This window comes from Papio anubis, chromosome 19 (genome assembly GCF_008728515.1).
Source record: "Papio anubis isolate 15944 chromosome 19, Panubis1.0, whole genome shotgun sequence".
Lineage (NCBI taxonomy): Eukaryota > Metazoa > Chordata > Mammalia > Primates > Cercopithecidae > Papio > Papio anubis.
The window spans coordinates 34,730,656-34,752,696 of record NC_044994.1 but is presented as its reverse complement, the minus strand read 5'-3'; the positions used below and the strand labels follow the sequence as shown (position 1 = coordinate 34,752,696).

Below are 22,041 nucleotides of genomic sequence, written 5' to 3'. Positions count from 1 at the left end.
ACCCTACCAATTTGCAAATGTATTTATTACGCCTTCCAAGCATCAGCTACAGAAACTAATGGCAAAATTAATGGATATTCCAAGCCCCATTGAGAAGAAAATATAGCCTCAGAGAAGCTTAGTGATGAAGGATACACTGAGTGCCTAAATATGAAGGCTTCAATAAGCCACAGTGACTTTTCAAGATAGCTTAGATAAATGGACTCTCAAATGTGTCAAATCAGCTGGCAAGTAAACACTACAAACTAAATAAGGCTGCATCACAAATTAGTTTTTAAAGTAAACTTTTGTTTTAATTATTTATGCTAATTCTTCATAGCTTTCTCAGAGATGGCACATGCTTAGTGAAATAAGGCTAGCCGATGAGAGGATAACATTAGTGATGTGATGCTGTGACTTTATTTGTGAATCCAATTTATTCAAAAAATATTTATTAAAACTCCGCTATAGTTAAATTCTGAGGATAAAAGGTGAACTTGATAGTTTCTTCCTCAAGAACTGCTATTTATGGAGGAAAGAGGACATCTAATCTATAAGATACATAGAAAGATGTATAATTAAGGGATAAAGATAATGGCTCACTTCGAAGACAGTGGAGGTTAAACCTTCAAGAGATGGGGTATGTTCCTGGAAAATGCATCTAGGTAGAGGTAATGATACATTCTAAAACGTGCAAGTACTTTTAAGTAGCTAGGGTGTAGCATATGGAAGGTGGGAAGTGGTTAGCATCTGGGTGAATGTTGGTTATACTCTTGGAAATGGAACATAGAAAGATTGATTCAAGAGGAAAGGATAGGCAGGCATGGAGGGAGGCAAAGAAAAATAAATTTAAGAAATCATTAAAAGCTGAGAGTAGAAATAACTTCAGTTATCCTCTAGACCTCTCCATTGATCTTACAGGTCAGAAAACTAGTGTCCAAATCAGTGTGACCACGATGTTGCTTTGCAGAACACTAACTTAGCTTATCTCTTTTGGAATGAAACTCACGTGTAACAGTTGTTTCTGAGTTCTGTTGGTTTAATCTTCTCTGCAGCATTATTTATTTGATCCAGAACATCTTCCTCATCCTTCAACAATTCAGTGTCACTCATCTTAGACCCAGAAAAGCAGATATACCATCACGTGCTGCAAAACAACATTTCGGTCAATGATGGACTGCATCTACAATGGTGGTCCCATAAGATTATAGTGAAGCCAAAAAATTCCTCTCACTTAGTAATGTCTTGATGATTCTGACCCTGTGTAGGTCTAGGCTGATGTGTGTGTTTGTGTCTCACTTTTAAAAAGAAAAGTTTAAAAATCAAAAATAAAATAATCTTTAAAATAGAAAAAACTTAAAATAGAAGAAAATAAAATGTTTTGTACAACTATACACTGTGTTTGTGTTTTAACCTAAGTTTTATTACCAGAGTCAAAGAGTTATAAAAAATAAAAAATTTATAAAGCAACAAAGCTACAGTCAGCTAAGATTAATTTAACATTAAAGAAAGAAAAATATGCTTTTATTGAATTAGTGTAGCCTAAGTGTACAGTGTTTAGAAAGTTCACAGTGATGTACAGAGATGTCCTAGGCCTTCACATTGACTCATTACTCATTCATGGTAAGCGTCCCATACAGGTGTACCTTTTTTTTTTTGAGATGGAGTCTCGCGCTGTCACTCAGGCTGGAGTGCAGTGACATGATCTTGGCTCACTGCAAGCTCCGCTTCCTGGGTTCATGCCATTCTCCTGCCTCAGCCTCCCGAGTAGCTGGAACTACAGGTGCCTGCCACCACGCCCAGCTAATGTTTTGTATTTTTAGTATAGACGGGTTTCACTGTGTTAGCCAGGATGGTCTTGATCTCCTGATCTCATGATCCCCCCACCTCAGCCTCCCAAAATGCTGGGATTACAGGCGTGAGTCACCGCACCTGGCCAGTGTACCATTTTTAATCTTTTATATTGATTTTTTACTGTACCTTCTGTTGTTTAAATACTTACGATTGTGCTACAATTGCACACAGTATTCAGCATAGCAATATGATGTACAGGTTTGCAGCCTAGAAAAATAGGTTATATCATGTAGCTTAGGTATATAGTAGGTTGTACCATCTAAGTTTGTGTCTATGATGTTTGCACAACGATGACATTGCCTTATGGCACATCTCTCATGAATGTATCCCCATCATTAAGTGACGCATGGCAGCATTATGAAACTCATCTTGCTAATGTTCACCTGAATGATTAGAGTTTAGAAAATATTTATGGAGGGTCTACTAGTTACATATACACTGCATTGGTTGATTTGAGATCAACAAAAACATTGCTAATCCAATGTTCCTAAGAGGCTGCAAGCTAGGGAAAATGCATTTGGAATAGGTCATTGAAGGAAGCTATTTCCTAGAAAGCAGAAAGTTCTAATATGACAAATAAATTTCAGTGCAGTGGTTCAACTAAAAACTAATTTTAAAAAGTTGAGAGTGAATTCAGGTCACTTTGATAGTCACATATTATGAGAGGGGGACAAACTAAGACTTGAAATTCTACTCTTATCCAATCAGAGGGAGTATCAACCATAGTTTAAAAAACCTTTAATATCTGGTGTGGTCAAGCAGTTACGCAACCTTTTTGTTAGAAATGTAATGATCTTGCAACCAAAATTTCATCGTTGTTGTTGATATTTATTTGTTCTGTGGATACTTATTTTTGGTTGCTATAAGAACAAAGAAAGATAGAACCATATACTCATTTTTCTTCTCTCTGCGTCATTTTTGTTTAAGATTCTGCAGGTTAAAGTCTGTCTTCTGAAAATAAGACAAAACAATCTTTTGAATACAGTTCAGTGGTAAAACAATTAATAGAAGACATGATCTATATTTTCTATATTAGAAGAGTTATTGTACAGAAGGAAATGGGAGGGGTTTATTCTGGATCTGTTTATACATGCCAGGCATAAGTCTAAAAGATATAAAATTAACAGATAATTATTTTCCTCTTAATATTATTAACTTCTTCCCAGTGAGACCTATACAAATGGCCTGGAGTTCTCTCACATGTGAATAAACTTATTTCTGGCAGTGTCTCTAATGACAATGATTCCATGATTTCTTGGCTTACATCTCTACCAGGCAGCCTCTAATCCCTGCCTCCTCCATCTCAATGCATGGTTTGCACTTAAACAAATTACAGTTGGTCAAAGGAACTGGTACTTTTGCTGAATTAGGTGTCACTGAGAAAAATTAATTGCTGATCTCAAGAGCAAATTCATAGCTCGGCAGGGAGGTGCATTCCTGTAATCCCAGCTTCTGGGGAGGCTAAGGCAGGAGAATCGCTTGAACCTGGGAGGCAGAGGTTGTACTGAGCCAAGATTGTGCCATTGCACTCCAGCCTGGACAATAGAGCTAGACTCTGTCTCAACGATAATAATAATAATAATTTTTAAAAAATAAGTGCCAATTCAGGTCGCTTTGATACTCACATATTATGAGAGGGGGATGAACTAAGAATTGAAATTACTAAAGAAAGAGTTGTGTTAATTGGAAGAAGAGAAGGATTTTATAAACAATGAGTTCATTAATATTTAATATTAGGAAATAGAGGTCAGGTTTTCAAGTCAGTTTGATGATTTTTCCACTTGTAAAAGACATAGAGATAAAAGGAACACTGCTCTAATGTCCATGAAAGTTACCTTTAGTAAAGAATAAGAAAAAATTATTACTTGTAATAATAGACAAGTGATAAGAAGCAAATGCTTATGGATTTCTTTATTTAAAAAAGAAAAATTATACCTAGTCTCAGAGATCAGCAAACACTTCTTGAAGTGGAGACTGAGAGTTACTTTAGAAAACCTGTAAGGATTAGCAGGATATTGACTAGTGAAGATGTAAAAATAGACAAGTCCAAGGAGAAAAGCTAAAGTGATAAAACAGGATAATGAAGGAAAACAAGGAATTTACAGGACTATGCGGAAGAAAAGTGTGGGAAAACAACGAGGAAACTGAAACAATATCTATGTCTCTCAACAGATTGAAGAGAAAAGTGACTCTAGCCTGCATTGATTAACATAACTGTGATTGCTTTTGCAAACGAAGACTTGTGATTTTAGCAAAATGCTTTTAGGTCTGATTCAGTAAAATATGCCCAAAGGAAGAGTCTACTACTCTGAGGACAGATATGGCAATAAAGTCAACTATATTAGAATATCTAATCATAGGAGTCCCAACCTCACCCTCTCATGGTGGTCATAAAAACAAGAATCAAACTCATCACTCATATCAGGATGCATGATGCATGCAGGGAGACAAGCCATGCGTTAAATGAAGAAACAAGCAAAAAGTCCCTATATCATTACATTTAGTATACAATAAGCAAATGGCCTTCTGTTTATTAAATCAATCATGTCTCTTAACCCACTTTAAGATGAGGACATTGAGTATTAGAGTTTATATGTAATTCAATTAAGGTCACTCAACTAGTAAGTGGCAGAAATGGGACTAGAACCCAGGCCGTTTGATTTCAGCAACCATCCTCTTAAATAGGATGCTTTTTTCCATTGTATCTCAGTGAGACTTACTGTTTTGACTAACACAAACTATGTTCTCAGCTGCTTCTGTAGAGGATAAAGCACAGATAATGTCAGTGAGCTGACAAGCCATTGCAGTGATAGTGTTGTTTGCCAGGTGCTCTGACATGACCAGAATCTGGAAGAGAAAACAGGTGTCACTGACTTAGAAATGCAGTCTCAGGCTGCTGCTTCTTAACAAACTTGTCAAGATTACCTTCCTTACGCCAGCATGCTGTGTGTCCAGCCATTGAGGCAGGTCATTTTGTTCACCCGAAGAATGATCAAGCAACTAGGCTTGGGAAGCAACAAATGAAAGGAGTTTCTAAGGCCACAGAGGGGTTTCTTGCAACAGTTAAAAGCTGTCATCTGTGCAGTCACTTGGATCTACATATAATATTCCGAAAATCCAGGGGATGGAGACTTGCAGACATATAGTCTATTATCAAGACAGAGAATGTAAATTTTAAAAGTATAGGCCAGGTGCAGTGTAAGGTGTGTGTAAGGCCAGAAAATGTAGAATGTTGGTTCAGTTTTGTTTTCTGTAGATGCTGGGGTTAGAACTTTTGTAAAATTTATTTTGCTCTAGTTCATCCTTCTTTTCATGGCATGCTTTACCCAAATATAATCCAAAAAGATATACAAGTTGATTGTGAGCTTGAAGGCATGGGAACTGTAGGAGTTGATGATTTAAGTCCTGGTCAGAATCAAGGACAGAATCAATGGGCACATAATTGTGAAAAGCCTGAGTGAAGAGTCAAACATCAGAATATTCAGACAGAATATTCAGAAAGGGTAATCAGGCCAGGTATGGTGGCTCATGCCTGCAATCCCAGCACTTTGGGCAGACGGATCACTTGCAGTCAGGAGATCGAGACCAGCCTGGCCAACATGGTGAAATCCTGTCTCTACTAAAAATACAAAAATAACAACAACAACAACAACAACAATAATAATAATTAGCCAGGACAACAACAACAACAACAACAACAATAATAATAATAATTAGCCAGGCACGCTGGCACATGCTTGTAATCCCAGCTACTTGGGAGGCTGAGGCAGGAGAATTGCTTGAACCCAGGAGGCAGAGGTAGCAGTGAGCCAAGATTGTGCCATTTCACTCCAGGCTGGGTGATGAGAGAAAAACTCCTTCTCAAAATAAAAATAAAAATAACAATAAAATAAGGGTTATCCAAAAAAAGGACTAGAAAATCAAGAAAGGAGGAAACCATCAATTCAAAGGAGAAAAATTGAAATAAGGGAAGGCAATTTGTCAAATATTGCAGTTGGTAAAAATTGCTGGAAGCATGTATTGGATTTGACAGTAAGAATGATACCTTTGCAAAACCACGTTAGAAGAATGAGTTGAAATAGAATACAGATTGTGAACATTAATGTGAAAATTAGAAGTGATTAAGATAAACCAGCACATAAACCTATAATGTATTTTATTTTGAAATTGTACATCTTTTTTTTTCTAACCCTTTCCTTCCCCAGCCCTATCCTCTCTCTGTTTAATCTTATAAAAAGGGCAGATATAAGAGAGTAAATGAACTGAATACTAAAAATAGTTGAGACTTGAATATTTTTCTGAAACCAAAGGGGCTGTTACAGAAGAAGACTGAAAATGTGGGAAAAAGGTGGGAGAACTAGTACTGCAGGATTGAAATAGATTAAAAAAAAAAAAAAAAAAAAAAAAAAAAAAAAAGGTTATTCAGCCCAGATAGCGGTATCAAACTTGACAAGAATCAGTAACCTCTCTTTGCCTGAGAGGACAAAGACAAGAGTAAGATAAGATGTCTAATAATACAGATGAGTTTCCAGGTGCTAGTCCAGGATGTTGAAATCATACTTTTGGGATGCTTTTATTTCCTCACTGAGGTGAAATAGGAGGGTGAGAGCATCTGCTTAAAATAAGGATGGGGTCAGAGACCTGAGACAAGAAATGAAGGATTTGAAGAACTAAATGAGAAATAGGAAAGGGAACTGGCTGATAATAAGTAGAACGATTGACAAGAGCACCGATGACTCTGTTAAGATTGAAATATAAATGTATAGTGGTACCAATAAGCACAGGCACCTACATTTTCAAAAAATACCTGGCTCCCTGTGTGTAAGGCCAGAAAATGTAGAATGTTGGTTCAGTTTTGTTTTCTGTAGATGCTGGGGTTAGAACTTTTGTAAAATTTATTTTGCTCTAGTTCATCCTTCTTTTCATGGCATGCTTTACCCAAATATAATCCAAAAAGATATACAAGTTGATTGTGAGCTTGAAGGAGCCCAGGATACCTCTGGGGAGGCTTGAGCTTTCCTCTAGGCTTCATCAAAGTCATTTGTTATTGTGGTCCCTAGATTACATTCAAGAAGGCGTGAAGACCCGGTCTTCTTATTTTTCTGTCCAGAGATTCTGCAGGGTCATGTTCTAACCTGACAACATATGTAATCAAGCATTTTGACACTTTCAGTGAATTGCATAGACATGTTAATGAAAATAAGTTAAAACCTTAAGTAAGTCAAGTGAGATTTTAGCTTCCAATTCTTTAGTTAATTCACGGAGAGTTTCTTCTGTAGTAACTGGTTGGTTCCTCTTTGCTCAGCTTCCTATCCATTTATTCAGTCTCCATTCAGTGAAGAGATAGGAAAGGTGTTTATTGAACATGGTTCACTTGTAAAGCATTGAGGTGTTGCTGGCAATATAATATCCCTTGCCTTCTTGGTCTTATATTCTGCAGGAGATCCAGACATTGTAAAGTTATATAATTTATTATTTAATTATAACTGTTTTATGTGTTACAAGTATAATACATAAGTTTTTTCCTTCTATTTTTACCTAATACAAATTTGTTAACATAACAGATTAAATAATAAAATTCTTTGGTGTTTAAAGAGTACATTTTTAGGCCATGTTAAATGGAAAATTTAGTTACTCATAATAACCAATCCCCTGAAGGTTCAGAAGAACCATTGATTTAATATATGTCAAATATACACATTTATTTATTAGTGCAAACATGTGAAGATATCCTTAAGCATGCACATACATGTATGTATATTTACACGTGCATAGTCCTGCATTTATATATATTGCACATACTTCCCAAGTTTATTGATTTGTATTTTTAGCAAGGTATTTTTAAAAGCAAAGTCTTTAGGAGAAAAATTCAAAAAAGAAGGCAGATAATGCTGTTAGCAAAATATTTAGCATCAACCTTCTCTTTTTTCCCTTCATGGCAACTCCTGGCTGCCATGGCAACCTTTCCGCCCTGCACACCAGAGCTTCTGGGATGAAAAGCACAAGGCCTTTGAGACTTCAAATGTCTCCTGTACAAAGCAGTCTAAAACCCTTTACCCTAGAGCCATTACCATCCCGTTTCTCAGAACGACTGGCTACACCATTTAATTTATTATGTCCTGCTTTTCTTTCCATTCAATCAATATCTCTCCAGAACAGCAAGACAGAGAAAACCTATTACATTTCCGGAGTAGGCACTCAAGAAATAGGCTTTTTAAAAATTACTTATTTGATGGGTTCCTAATATATTTCATACAGATCTGAATAAATTAGACATCTAAACTCACTAATTTCCTCTGATTGTGCTCTTATTCACTTCTTCTCCCTTGTGCTCTGGTCTAAACCATATTAACTACTGATGATCCCACAAAAGCACCATGATCACTTTTGCCTTAGGCCTTTCTTAGTCCCTTTACCAAGACTCCTTCCTGTTCCCCCAACATCCCACCTCCCCTCACTAACCTAAATAATTACTACTTGCCATTCAGGTCTAAGATTAAGGCTCCCTGTCTCAGGAAGCTGAGAACCACTAAGACAGAGCTGGGCACTACTTGTAAATGCCACCACAGTGCTGTACCCTGTGCTGGCCACTGTCATTGATCTGAGATTTCTTTTTATCTGTTTGTCTCAATCGACAACCAACTCCTCTGTTTGTTGTAGCCTCAGCTGTATTCCCATGGCCTGGGTTCCAGTGATGTCATCCACAAATAATGAGCCCTCTTAAGTGCCAGCCACTTTGCTGGAGATCAGGTACAGAGGTGAACAAAACAGACACATTTTCAGCAATAACTAAGCTTACTTTATACTGGTGGGTGATGAAAAATACATATAGGCAAATTCGTGAGATCATCTCACTAATTACTATTGATAGTAATTAAATACCCTTCCTATCAATAAAATAAGAGTAATGGGATTGCATTAGTGGGGATGTGTGAGAATGCTTTTGAGAGGACGGTTAGGCAAGGTGTCTCAGTGGAGGTGATATTTCAGCTGGGACTTGAAGAAAACAGTCAGGAGGAGACCTGTAGGGGAGCACATTTCAGGCAGAGGAAACAACAACTGTAAATATTTGAAGGCAAGAAGATTTTGTACTGGGCATGTATCAAATATGATGGGATATAATCAATGAGGGAGAGTGGTATGAATCGGACTTGGGGAAACAGACAGAGATAACATCGTGTAGAATTTGTAGGTCATGGTGACAAGTAGAAAAAATTATAAACGGGCTAAAATGTGGTCTGAAAAAAGTTAAAATTTCCTCTGTCTTCTTTTCAGACAGTGAACAAACAGATAAACCAAAAATAATATTTATTGGGAGTATACAGTATACTAGGAACTATATAAGTGCCTTTCATGTAATAGCTCATTAAATCCTATTACCAATTCTATGATGTAGAATTTTATGAGGAAATTAAACCACAGTCTAAGCAACTCCCTGAGAATTTATGGCTAAAGTGTGGTGTAGCCAGGATTTGGATCCTGGTAATCTGATTCCAGAACCTACCCACTGTAGCATAATTGTAGGCATTTGCTGAAGCCCACAATATAGCAAAAATACAGTCGAGGGCAATATCCTGGCCTCTGAAATTTCAATTTTATGAACTCATTATAATGGACTCTGTGGTCTCCAGTGACTGTTTATTTGGTGTCATTTTCATCATCATCCAAATTAAATATTTAATGAGCACCCGCCACTGCAAAGTGTGTGGCTTGCTTAATGTGTGGCACAATGAGGATTAAAATAAGACAAAATATTTCTGTCCAGCTGCCTTGCAGTTTGGTTGGTGAGATAAAACAACTAAGGCCTATGAACTTCCCTCAAGGAAGATAAGCTGCACAGCAAAGCAGAGGCCACCAAGGTCACCATCGACTGACTGCACTGGTCTGTAAACCCTTGAGTAGGTCAGGAAGAAGTGAGAGAGAAGAAAAATGAAAGACTTTCCAGATGGGGGAAAAAAAAGCCATATGTAAAGACATAAAAATATGTGTTGAGGAATGATGGGCTCTATGGTGTAAAATGTACTCCACATTCTAAAGAGACCTACAGACAAGCACACAACCAAACTGCCTCTGTTGACTCCTACCCTTGCGTTTCCACAATCCACACCCCTTCCCAGTTTAAGAACCCAGGTGGAAATCTGAGTTTTTGATACCAAGACCAGGAGTTCTTTTCCTTCTCCCTGCCGCAAAGAAGGGAAGGAGGATTCTTGCCCTCCTCATTTACAGTACTAGAGAAGGAGACTCCAACATAATCCCTTCTAAAAGAGGGATGTGCTAAGAAGTTACAGACATCTCCTCACCAGTTGAGTTTCTTGCTTAGTTTGCAGACTTGCTCACCCATCTAAAAAAGATAATTGGGAAAAACAGCAGAGCAGATAGAGTACTCTTGGAAGGAACACCGTGTGAGCACACTCTGAGCTGTCAAGAATGGTTTGCCATGTTTCAGTGACTGCAGCTAAGCGTGGGACATCTTGCCAATGCTTTGCTTTGTTTTGCTTTTCCCGGAAGGAGTTTGTGATGACATCTAAGCACTTACCTTTAAACGGAAGATGATCTCTTTTTTAAAAAAGTAACTCTCATATTAAATAAGTGAATAAATCAAGTTTAATAAATCAAAAGCACTTTCACTACAACTGGCCAAAACTGGCAAGGCCATTAATATCATTAAAACTGATCTAAATCAATTATACACAAACTAAAATAGAAAAATTCAAGTTCAGGCCACTTTTCCTTCAAGTTAGCAAATAAGATGTGTTTCCCAGGAAATTTTGATTCCTGCTACTTTGACAATGTAGGCTGCATAATGAAAATTAATAGCTCCATGGGAAATAATGGAGTGAAACACTTACAAGAAGATATTAAAAATATAAAATAAATCCCAAAGAGTTTGCTGTATGCACTAAGCATTTTAACAGCACCCAGTAGGCATAACCACTAAGATTTTTGCTTACAAAGCTTCTGTTGGAGGAGCCAGACCCATCTTTCTGCCAGTCTCCCTCACTCAAGGTTAGCAATCATAGCAAAGCAGTGTCAGAGTTTCCTTTTGTGTTGCTAAGAATTACATCGCTGATTAGGCAACCACCATTACTCTGGCTACCTTTACAATAATTTAATTTATTGTATTTTATTTTTACAGAGCTCAGGTAAAAAATAAAAATATGCAGAGAGCTAGAAAGCCCCTGAAGTCAGCGTATTGCTGGGACTGAAAGTCTAATTGGCCAGGATGCTAGCCGCTTCCCACTAGCAGCTGGGCTGGACTAGAACAGGCTCTGCCTGTCTTTTTGCCCCAGTGGTCTCATCAACCCCCCATGCAGCTGTGGCTGTGTTCTAATGCCTCCTCTGGCAGATGGGAAATGGCATTTCAGGGAGTGTCTGGCATATTACATGGTGATCTTCTTTGGTGAAAAAGGTCATATATATTAAAAAGTTGGTACCCCTGGGTTATTGAAATTTTCTATTACTTGTATGAGACATTTTTCTTTATTCTTTGTTTTCTGCCATTGCTTTCTAAGGCCTCCAGGTGGCACATTAAATCAAAAACTTTCCTTCTTTACAATTGAGGGGCACTGTGGTATAATGATATCTGCATCAATTGCTTCTTACCCCTAAAATAATCTCTCTGCAACATCTGTTCCCCACCCCCCACGTTTCTATATTTATTTAAAATTTAACTTTTCATGTAAGTGCAATATAAAATATTGTGTGCTATTTGTTTACTATTTAAGAATGATCTTAAGTTGTAAAACCTCACATCAGATCAACTAAATATGTATAGAATCTCAGCACAGGGAACTGTAAATGTTTCCCCATGAGAGACAGCAAGAAAGAAGGGAAGCGGTGCTTAATGGAAGATAGTAGAACTTGATGGACATTTTACTTAATTAGATGTGTGACCTTGAACCATTTCTTAACCACTGCTTAACCTTTCTGAGCCTGAAACTCCTCATTTGAAAAATAAGAAAATTTAAGTCCTCTCTACCATTGTGCTTCTTTCTTAGGAGTTACTATATCAAGTAGATGAATATTGATGAATATTCAATATTTAATTTTACTTAAAATTTAATTTTACTTAAAATTCAGATAGACAAGATATCTTATGCTAAAAGAATATGTTAATTACCTTAGTTTTCAATTCTAATATGGAAGCTGTTACTTCTCGTAATACATTCTAGTTCCAAACCAGTCAGACCACCACTAGTGGATTGTTGTGGTCCTAAAAATTACTCCCTATGATGCTGTTGCAATATGGCCTTCAAATGGACCTTCAAAACGACCATAATAGAAAGAATAAAACCAAGAAATATATAAAAATTAATATTTTGGGGCTTGTTTTTTTGACATGTTTGAACTCAAATTCTTGCATTAAATTTATGGCATATAAATTTCAAGGGTCAAAGATAGGTATGACAAATGTATGGTTTGTCAGTATTAGTATGACATGAAATTTTCTTAAAACCTGAAAATGTATTTTCTTGAAACATAAAACTTTATTGTTAAAGTATGCTTTCACTTTGGTATTTTTCTTAAAACATAAAAACTTTAGGTCACTGATCTAATAATAATTTTTAAGGAAATATAGAAAAGATTAAATGTTTTACTAAGTTTAATTTCCATTTAGATATTATAGCAAATGTGAAAATTCATGATATTCTTCCATTAGATAACACAGAATTAATATTTTGATAATAAATCTAAGATCATACGCAAACTACATTTTATGCTTTGAATTAGGTGGTCCATGATTGCTATATTACGTATCAAAGTAATGAGTAGGCACAGTTTAAATATACTTCAGCCTCCTACAAAAAATAAAATATTCAGTTATATCATTTATTAAAGGTGCTGTTTTGCTGTATATCATTCCAACAAGAACATTTGCATGGGATTTGTTTACTAAATTTATTTCTAGTCGAGCTTGATTATCACATTGGAATTTTAACTGAATTTTGAAGTCCCTAATGATTTATTTGTGATGCTTGCATTTGAACCATTATAACATATTTTATAAATGTAAGTGTGTGTTTGTATAAAATATGCATATGTATATCTATATATGTACATCTATATATGTACTATATATATACAACTAAACATATCTTTTTCAAATACTTAAAAAATTTATGGATTTAGCTAAAGACTTAACTTCAATCCTTCTCTACTTCTACTCTTCTTAAAGAAAAATTATCTTTCTATGTTGATAGAAATAACGTCTATACGTCTTGGTCAAAAATAATCCAAATGGTAACTCAATGTCAGGGTGCCACTGAGAACATCTTCATTTCTCCACTGATTTGGAATGATATCCTAATAATAGAAAAGCTTTCATAGATATGTTGATCTTTTTCCAGGTTCTCTATTGCATTGTAATAAGATTATTTGTCTAACCCTTAACTAATGCCCCACTGCCTGACCATTATAGGTTTACAGATGGCCTTAATCAGGTGAGACCAACATTATTGTTACTATTCTTCTTCCTACCTCCTTCTTATTAGAATTCAAATATTTCTTCTCTATTTGTGCCTTTATTCTTCTGTATGAATTTTAGTATCATTGTATGACATCCTATGATTCAAAAGTTTTCAGGGTTTTAATGTATTTTCATTGAAATTATACACTAATTTGAAATGATTTATTATCTTTATGATATTGAACCTTCGCACCCAAAACTAATACAAGTCTACAATTTGTCATCTGATTGGTTATATTGCGATAAAAATCCAAACTAATATGATAAATAAAAGTCTTTCTTAACGTATTTGTTAGCATAACCTAACCAGATCCAACTCATTTTTGTGACAAAGCATGATTTGATGTGATTTGAGTTGATTTGGAGATCTTACATATCCTTTTTTGCTGTGAATGTTGCAATATTTAGCTACAGAAATATTACTATACTGGAGTACAAAATTATGCTCCAAATTCAAAGGGAGTGCTGCATGTTTTACAATGCATTTATTTAATTGAGTGTTTAATTGCAATTTCATATAAAGCAGACAAATTATAAGTATAGAGCTTTATAAATTAAAACAACATGAACTCACCTAAAATCACCATATTGGTTAATAATGGAAGATTATTAAAGGCGCCCAGAAAACTTTCTTGTATCTCCTTCCAAAGGAAACACTATACTGACTCCTAACACTAAACAATAGTTTTTCTGTTTTTAAACTCTCGAAAAATGTAATTGTGTAACGTGTTAATGTAACAATAGAGAGAACTGGATGTGGGGTAAATGGGAATTATTGTTGCCATAGTCTGTAAATAGAAAACTATACTAAAATTAAAAATTTACTAACAATGTTTCTTAGGTCTGATTTCTTTCACTCAGCATTGTTATGTTTGTAAGATTTATCTAAGTTGTATATAATACTATGCCATTTATTTATATTTAACAGCATCACATTGTATTAATATATAGCAAATTATTTATCAAATCTCCTGGTAATAAGATTTGTGTTGCTTTCAGTGTTTTTGTTTGCTTGCTTTTGCTATTGTGAATAATGTTACTGTAAACAATTTGCATGTCTTTGTTGCATACATCTACACATATTCATTGAAGAAGGCTTCTCTGGTCATAGAGACTAAATTGTAGAAAAGGTTTTAATCACAAATTTAATTTTTTGTGTAATGTTTAGGACAATATAGAATTTCTAATTTTTTTTGTATTTAAGCTTTTGAAAATTATATTTTGGTAGAAATTACTCCTTCACCGAATATTTCTGATATACTGGGACAAACATCATGTTCACATGTTATCTTTTTTATGTTTGTAGTATCTGAAGTGATATATGCTATTTCATTCTTAATATTGTTTATTTATGACTTATTTTTCTTCATCACTCTTAATCTGTCTTGCCTGGGCTTTATAAATTTTGACATCTTTATAAAAAGAATTCATGTTGGATTTCGTCTTCTCTATTGCATAATTGTTTTTTTTTTTTAATTATTTCTATGTTTATCATTTCTTTGATTTTAATTTCTTTAAATTAATTTGTTGAGCTTTCTGGTTACTTTTTGTAGTTGATATTTTGATCATTAAACTTGAGTGTTTATGCTTTTTAAAAACATGCTTGTAATGCTATAAGCATCATTATGAATAAAGCTATAGATAGTCCTCCAGGTTTTGATACAGTACATTTTCACTAGCATTTAGTTTCAAATATTTTGAAAATGTTTGTGTAATTTCTTTTTTGACCTATTGACTACTTACATATATACTTTTTCTCAAATATTTGGGAATTTAGTAGAGTTTTTTTTTTAATTCTAGATCATTTTCATTTATTTGGGACTATGTTGTAATTTTTATTCTTTGCAATGTTTTGAGATTCACTTTAGGATAAAGTCAGTTTTTATAAATGTTCCAAGTTAACTTGAAGAGAATGTGACTTTTTCATTTGTTAGCTATAGCATGTTGTATATGTCAATTGGATCAGTTGAGTTTGTTTTGTTCAAGTCTCCTATATCCTTACTGAATATTTGCCTATTAATTTTTTCTTTATTTCTTATTTTTATTTCAATAGGTTTTGAGAGAACAGTAGGTATTTGGTTGCATGAGTAAGTTTTATCATGTTGATTTCTGAGATTTTGGTGCATTCATCACCCGAGCAGTGTACACTGGACACAATGTGTAGCTGTTTATCCCCCTACCTCCCTTTCCCCATTGTATCATTCTTATGCCTTTGCATTATCATAGTGCATTAGCTGCCACTTATGAGTGAGAATTACAATATTTGGTTTTCCATTCCTGAGTTACTTCACTTAGAATAATGGTCTCCAATTCCATCCAGGTTGCTGCAAATGCCATTATTTTGTCCCTTTTTATGGCTGAGTAGTATTCCATGGTGTGTGTGTGTGTGTGTGTGTGTGTGTGTGTGTGTGTGTGTCTGTTTATCCACTTGTTATTTGGCCTGGTTTTGTGTTTTTGCAATTGTGAATTGTGCTGCTATAAATATGCATGTGCAAGTATCTTTGTATAATGACTTACTTTCCTCTGGATAGATACCCAGTAGTGGCATTGCTAGATCTACTGGTACTTCTACTTTTAGTTCTTTACAGAAACTCCACACTGTTTTACACTGTGTTTGTACTAGTTTAAATTCCCACCAGCAGTGTAAAAGTGTTCCTTTTTCACCACATCCATGCTAGCATCTATTATTATTGTTTGATTTTCCGATAATGACCATTCTTGTAGGAGTAAGGTGATATTGCATCTGGTTTTGATTTGCATTTCCCTGATCATTATTGATGTTGAGTATTTTTTGATATTTTTGTTGGCCATTTGTATGTCTTCTTTTGAGAATTGTCTATTCATGTCCTTAGCCCACTTTTTGATGTGATTGTTTGTTTTTTTTCTTGCTGATTTCTTTGAGTTTCTTGTAGATTCTGGATATTAGTCTTTTGTCAAATGGATAGATTGTGGAGATTTTCTTCCACTCTGTGGGTTTTCTTCCACTCTGTGGGATTGCAGAGCTTTTCTCCCACTCTGTGGGTTGTTCACTTACTCTGCTTATTGTTTCTTTTGATGTGCAGAAACATTTTAGTTTAATTAAGTCCCAAGTATTTATCTTTGTTTTTGTTGCATTTGCTTTTGGGTTCTTGCTCATGAAGTCTTTCCCTATGCCAATGTCTAGAAGGATTTTTCCAGTGTTATCTTCTATTATTTCTATGTTTTCAGGTCTTAGATTTAAGGCCTTGATCCACCTTGAGTTGATTTTTGTATAAGGTGAGAGATGAGGATGCAGTTTCATTCTTCTGCATGTGGCTTGCCCATTATCCTAACACCATTTGTTGAATAGGGTGTCCTTTCCCCACTTTATGTTTTTGTTTGCTTTGTCAAAGATCACTTGGCTGTTACTATTTGGCTTTATTTCTGGGTTCTCTATTCTCTCTCTTTTTTTTTTTTTTGAGATGGAGTCTCACTCTGTTGCTCAGGCTAGAATGCAGTGGCACGATCTCGACTCACTGCAAGCTCCGCCTCCTGGGCTTATGCCATTCTCCTGCCTCAGCCTCCTGAGTAGCTGGGACTACAGGCGCCCGCCACCACGCTCAGCTAATATTTTGTATTTTTAGTAGAGACGGGGTTTTACCACGTTAGCCAGGATGGTCTTGATCTCCTGACCTTGTGATCTGCCCGCCTCGGCCTCCCAAAATGCTGGGATTACAGGCATGAGCCACCGCGCCCGGCCTCTGGGTTCTCTATTCTATTCCGTTTATCTATACGCCTATATACCAGTACCACGCTGTTTTGGTGACTATGGCCTTATAGTATAGTTTGAAGTCAGGTAATGTGATGCCTCCAGATTTCTTTTTTATACGTAGTCTTTCTTTGGCTATGTGCTCTTCTTTTTGCTTCCATATGAATTTAAGGATTTTTTTTTTTTTTTTTAGTTCTGTGAAGAATGACAGTGGTATTTTGATGGAAATTGCATTTGTAGATTGCTTTTGGCAGTATGATCATTTTCACAGTATTGATTCTACCCATCCACGAGCACAGGATGTGTTTTCATTTGTTTCTGTCATCTATGATTTCTTTCAACAGTGTTTTGTAGTTTTCCTTGTAGAGGTCTTTCACCTCCTTGGTTAGGTATATTCTTAAGTATTTTATTTATTTATTTAGCAGCTATTGTAAAACGGATTATTGATTTTATTCTCAGCTTGGTCGCTGTTGGCGTATAGCAGACCTACTGATCTGTGTATATAAATTTTGTATCCTGAAATTTGCTGAATTCATTTATCTAGGAGCTTTTTGGATAAGTCTTTAGGGTTTTCTAGGTATGCAATTATATCATCAGCAAACTGCAACATTTTTACTTCCTCTTCACCAATTTGGATGTCCTTTATGTCTTTCTCTTGTATGATTGTTCTGGCTAGGACTTCCAGTACTATGTTGAATAGAAGGGATGAGAGTGGGCATCCTTGTCATGTTTGTGTTCTCAGGGGGAAAGCTTTCAACTTTTTCCCATTCAGTACTACATTGGCTGTGAGTTTGTAATAGATAGCTTTTATTACAGTAAAGCAGGTCCCTCCTATGCCGATTTTTCTGAGGGTTTTAACCACAAAGGGATGCTGGATTTTGTCAAACTTTTTTTCTGCATCTACTGAGATGATCATGTCATTTTTGTTTTAAATTCTGTTTATGAGGTGTATCATATTTATTGACTTGCATATGTTAAACCATCCCTGGTATGAAACCCACTTGATTGTGGTGGATTTTCTTTTTGATATGCTGTTGGATTCTGTTAGCTAGTATTTTGTTAAGGATTTTTGCATCTATATTCATCAGGAATATTGGTCTGTAGTTTTCTTTTTTTGTTATGTCCTTTCCTGGATTTGGTATTAGAGTGATACTGGCTTCATAGAATGATTTAGGGAGAGAGGATTCTCTCTTTATCTTGTGGAGCAGTGTCAATAGGATTGTTACCAGTTCTTTCAATTGCTGAGAGAGACACATTAAAATATCCCACTAAACTTTTGGATTTTATTTTGTCAACTGTTAAAATTTAAACTGAGACTATATTTTTAGTACATAATAATTAATTAGTATAATATCTTCCTTTATTATCATAAAATATTTCCCTTTTGCTCAAATAATGCTCTATTTTTACTTACTGTCTACTTTGTCTGATATTTAAACTATAGCAGCTTTTTTCATGTGTAAATTTCCATTCAAATTTCACTTTCTATATTTTTACATATAATGTACTGCAACTGCAAGTGATTATTGTAAAATCTGGTTGGACAGTCTTTGTCTTTTAAAGTTGGAGACTGTAATGCATTTATATTAACTGTGATCAATTGAATGATTCTTTTGAAATTCTGTGTTTTCTCTCCATTCTGGCCATGCTTCAATGTGAGTTGAGCATATGTCCCGCCTCATTGACTTTACGTTTCTCCATGTGTCATTTGGCCCCTGGGATATAGTTAAAATAATTTCTGCCTCCTGTGCATCTTCTCTATAGTATTGGAATATCATTTCCAAGATAAGAGGGTCTCTCTTAGCCTGAGTCCCAAAATAAGAAGACAAGAGGAATATACCAGAACCCACCTGACAGCCTGGAGCTGAGCTGCCAAAAATCTACTCCTTGGCTGCTAGAAAGCAGTGTAGCAACAAAACAAAACAAAACAAAAAATATTTTGCAAGTCACAGAGGCATTTAGGCTGTATTAATATGAGTGTAACCTAATGAAGGCCAATAAATATAGAAAATAATTCCAGAACTGTTGTGTTGCTATAAAAAATGTAAAATATGCATTATTAGCTTCTGGGTGGGGAAAATTCTTACAGGTGACTGAAAAATAAATGGTAACCCACGTTATACAGTGTCATACCATTTGGTAAGATTATCACTTGTGATAACTTGAAAATCAGGGAAGTTACTTAATAAACAACTTTGCCTAATTGCTGGCAATTCAGAATGTTATTAGCTTTAGTTGATTGTTTTCACTGCATTTCTTAAGTTATTTTAAGATAGAAATGAGCTAAAAAAAAATTGGTATGTTTCCCAGCAGGAATGAAAAAAAATTTAAAAAGAGAGAGAATCCAGTCATGTTTTATCTCATAGGGTTAAAATGTAACAAGCTACTCATCTCTGTTTAACAGCAAGTAGTGAGATCAATCTAGAACCTGTCTTTGGGATCAGATAAACTTGATAGATTTTTACACTCCAGCTCAGCCACTTACTAACCATATGATGTGTTGTAACAGTTTTAAAAGTTGGTTTCTGCCCTGATTGCAACAATCGCAAAATGTCAACAACTTAAAAGAATAAAGTTGTGTGTGTGGTGTATGTTTTGTTTTGTTTTGTTTCTTAGTTATACCACACATCCAAAATGGGTGAGTTAGGAGGTCTATTTATTATTCAGAGTCCTGGTAACTCAGGATTCCGGACTGATAATCTGGTAGGGCTTCATGGGAGCACTAAATTTTGAGTAGGAATGTTAGTACCAGCTACAGGAACATAGAATCCACTGTGCTAATATATGTGTATAATTTATCTTTATATTTTACTTAATATTTATTCAACCTTGGGTAATTTTGTTGATCATTCTTTAAACTCTTCCAATACTTCTAATGGTGATGTAGGCACCAGGAGTTGTAGTAGATACTAAAGGAATGATAAGTGAGACAGACATGGTCCCTGGCCTCAGTCAGTCTATGATCTCTAGAGATCCATTACAACAGCATGAACCACAGTCTGGATAAGTGACACCAAAACTTATGGAGAGTCAAACCTGCTCCGGAATATTTGGCTAGAGAGAGGCTTATTTACCCGTAATGGTGGTGTTTGCTTTTCATTTTCTTTTGACAGATTATTATTTTTTTAATTTTATGATAACTCCATCTCTTCAACTTATTCTTAAGTGAAAGTTCTGGACTATAATAACAACTAACATTTATAGAGCTTTAAACATGTGCCCAGCATGTGTCTCTTCTAGATGATCTCACTCAACCCTAACAAAGAGGTTTTGAGGTAGATATTAATATCTTACACTGAGGAAATTGGGGGGAAAAAGTCAAAAAATTTACCCAAGTTTGCAAAGCTGAAATGTAGTTGAGCTGGTACTTGAAACAAAGCAGATTTAATATAAAGCTATTCTTTGATCACTTTGCTATATTGCTTTTTTGAATTCCAGAGAGCTGATTTCTAGTTCAATTTTTAAATCAGTCATCCTTTCAAGGATTCTAACTTCTCATTTGTCCTTCAAATTCTAAAATTCTAGGATTCTCTCTTAAAACAAATTCTCACATTGCTATATATTTTAAATGTAACTGGGGTCCACAGCTCTAGTAGAGAACATATTTTTAATTGAAGAGTCTTTCTCTTTCTTTTAAATAGTATTTGTTTTTTCCTTAGGTTTCTACAGAAGAAGGCTTGAATCTGGCCCAAGAATATAATTGTGGTTTTTTTGAGACCTCCGCAGCCCTCAGATTCTGTATTGATGATGCTTTTCATGGCTTAGTGAGGGAAATTCGCAAGAAGGAGTCCATGCCATCCTTGATGGAAAAGAAACTGAAGAGAAAAGACAGCCTGTGGAAGAAGCTAAAAGGCTCTTTGAAGAAGAAGAGAGAAAATATGACATGATATCCCTGCTTTTGAGTTCCTCGCTCTCTCTGAATTTTATTAGTTGGACAATTCCATATGTAGCATTCTGCTTCAATATTCTCTGTGTGTGTGTCTCTCTCTCTTTAAATATCTGCCTGTAGGTAAAAGCAAGATCTGCATAACTGTACCTCTTGAGATAGTTTTGTTTTGCCTTTAACAGTTGGATGGATTTTGTCAATCAGCTGGATATGCTGTTTAGTTTTTACAATATATTACTAAATAAAATTGACATTCCAATTGCCTCATTTCCCTTTAAAGAGTCTAGCTTCATTTGGTATGCTGTCTGGTTATAAAGGAAATATGCAAAATTGCAGCGAGAATGATAAAAGGCTCAGGGGATCTGCCTTTGCCTGATAACACTCTGGTTGTTTGCATTTCAGGAATCTCAGTAAATAATGAAGAAGCTCAGGATATAATTCAGAGCAGAAATCTGCAGCCTGGTCTTTTCTTATTGTAGAAGTCATGGTGCTTCTTCTTGAATGCTCCAGAGATAAACCTTACAGGAATTATTAATAATAGGAACTGGTTTGGGGTCATTGGAGAGCTGAAATAAAATATCTACATATTTACAGTGCTCTGCCCCAGTTAAGTTGTGGCAAAAGTATCACAGTGAAGGCACTGGGCTGTGGCAAAAGGATGTTGTCTCTGTAGTGGGAAGAGAGAACCTACTATGAATTTGGTGGTTCATAAGCTCATTAAAAGACGCTTTGCTCCCCTCATTGAGAAGTCCTTCTTAGGGTTGCTTCACCTGCATCAGGACCATTTGCACGGTATGAGACTAGAGGGCTCCAGAGAACCTATGAGCTCCCTATATTGCCAGAATCTCCTCTCTTCCCTTACATGAAATGCTACCAGAGGCTTTTCTCTTGTTTGTTTTACAATGACTCATCATGTAAAATGAAATTGCCCATTCACTCATTTTTTCTCATAGTGTGAATGGGTTTATTAAATTCAAGCTCAGAAAATACACTACCAGAGAGCACAGTTCTGAATGTTTAATAGGCAAGCGTGAAGAGGAAAATCATAAAGCTAAGCATGCGATGGAATCTATCAAGCCCATCTTCATGGGTTGAGGACTGTTTTTAATCATTAATTAGGGAAAAAGA

At 35.5% G+C, this 22,041-nt stretch overlaps 1 protein-coding gene across 3 annotated transcripts in view; it reads left to right on the top strand.

The window, feature by feature from the left end:
- RIT2 (Ras like without CAAX 2) overlaps positions 1 to 21,192 on the top strand; it is a 376,034-nt gene extending 354,842 nt beyond the window's left edge. For 2 of the 3 annotated variants that reach the window (XM_003914331.5, XM_009192645.4), the window contains one exon: positions 20,687 to 21,192. In XM_003914331.5, coding sequence (XP_003914380.1) covers positions 20,687 to 20,914 — 228 coding nt within the window. In that variant the 3' untranslated portion in view covers positions 20,915 to 21,192. Of the gene's footprint in view, positions 1 to 15,353; positions 15,388 to 20,686 lie in introns of all 3 variants that reach the window. The other variant, XM_017951678.3, reaches the window with a different exon arrangement.
- The last annotated feature ends 849 nt before the right edge of the window (positions 21,193 to 22,041 follow it).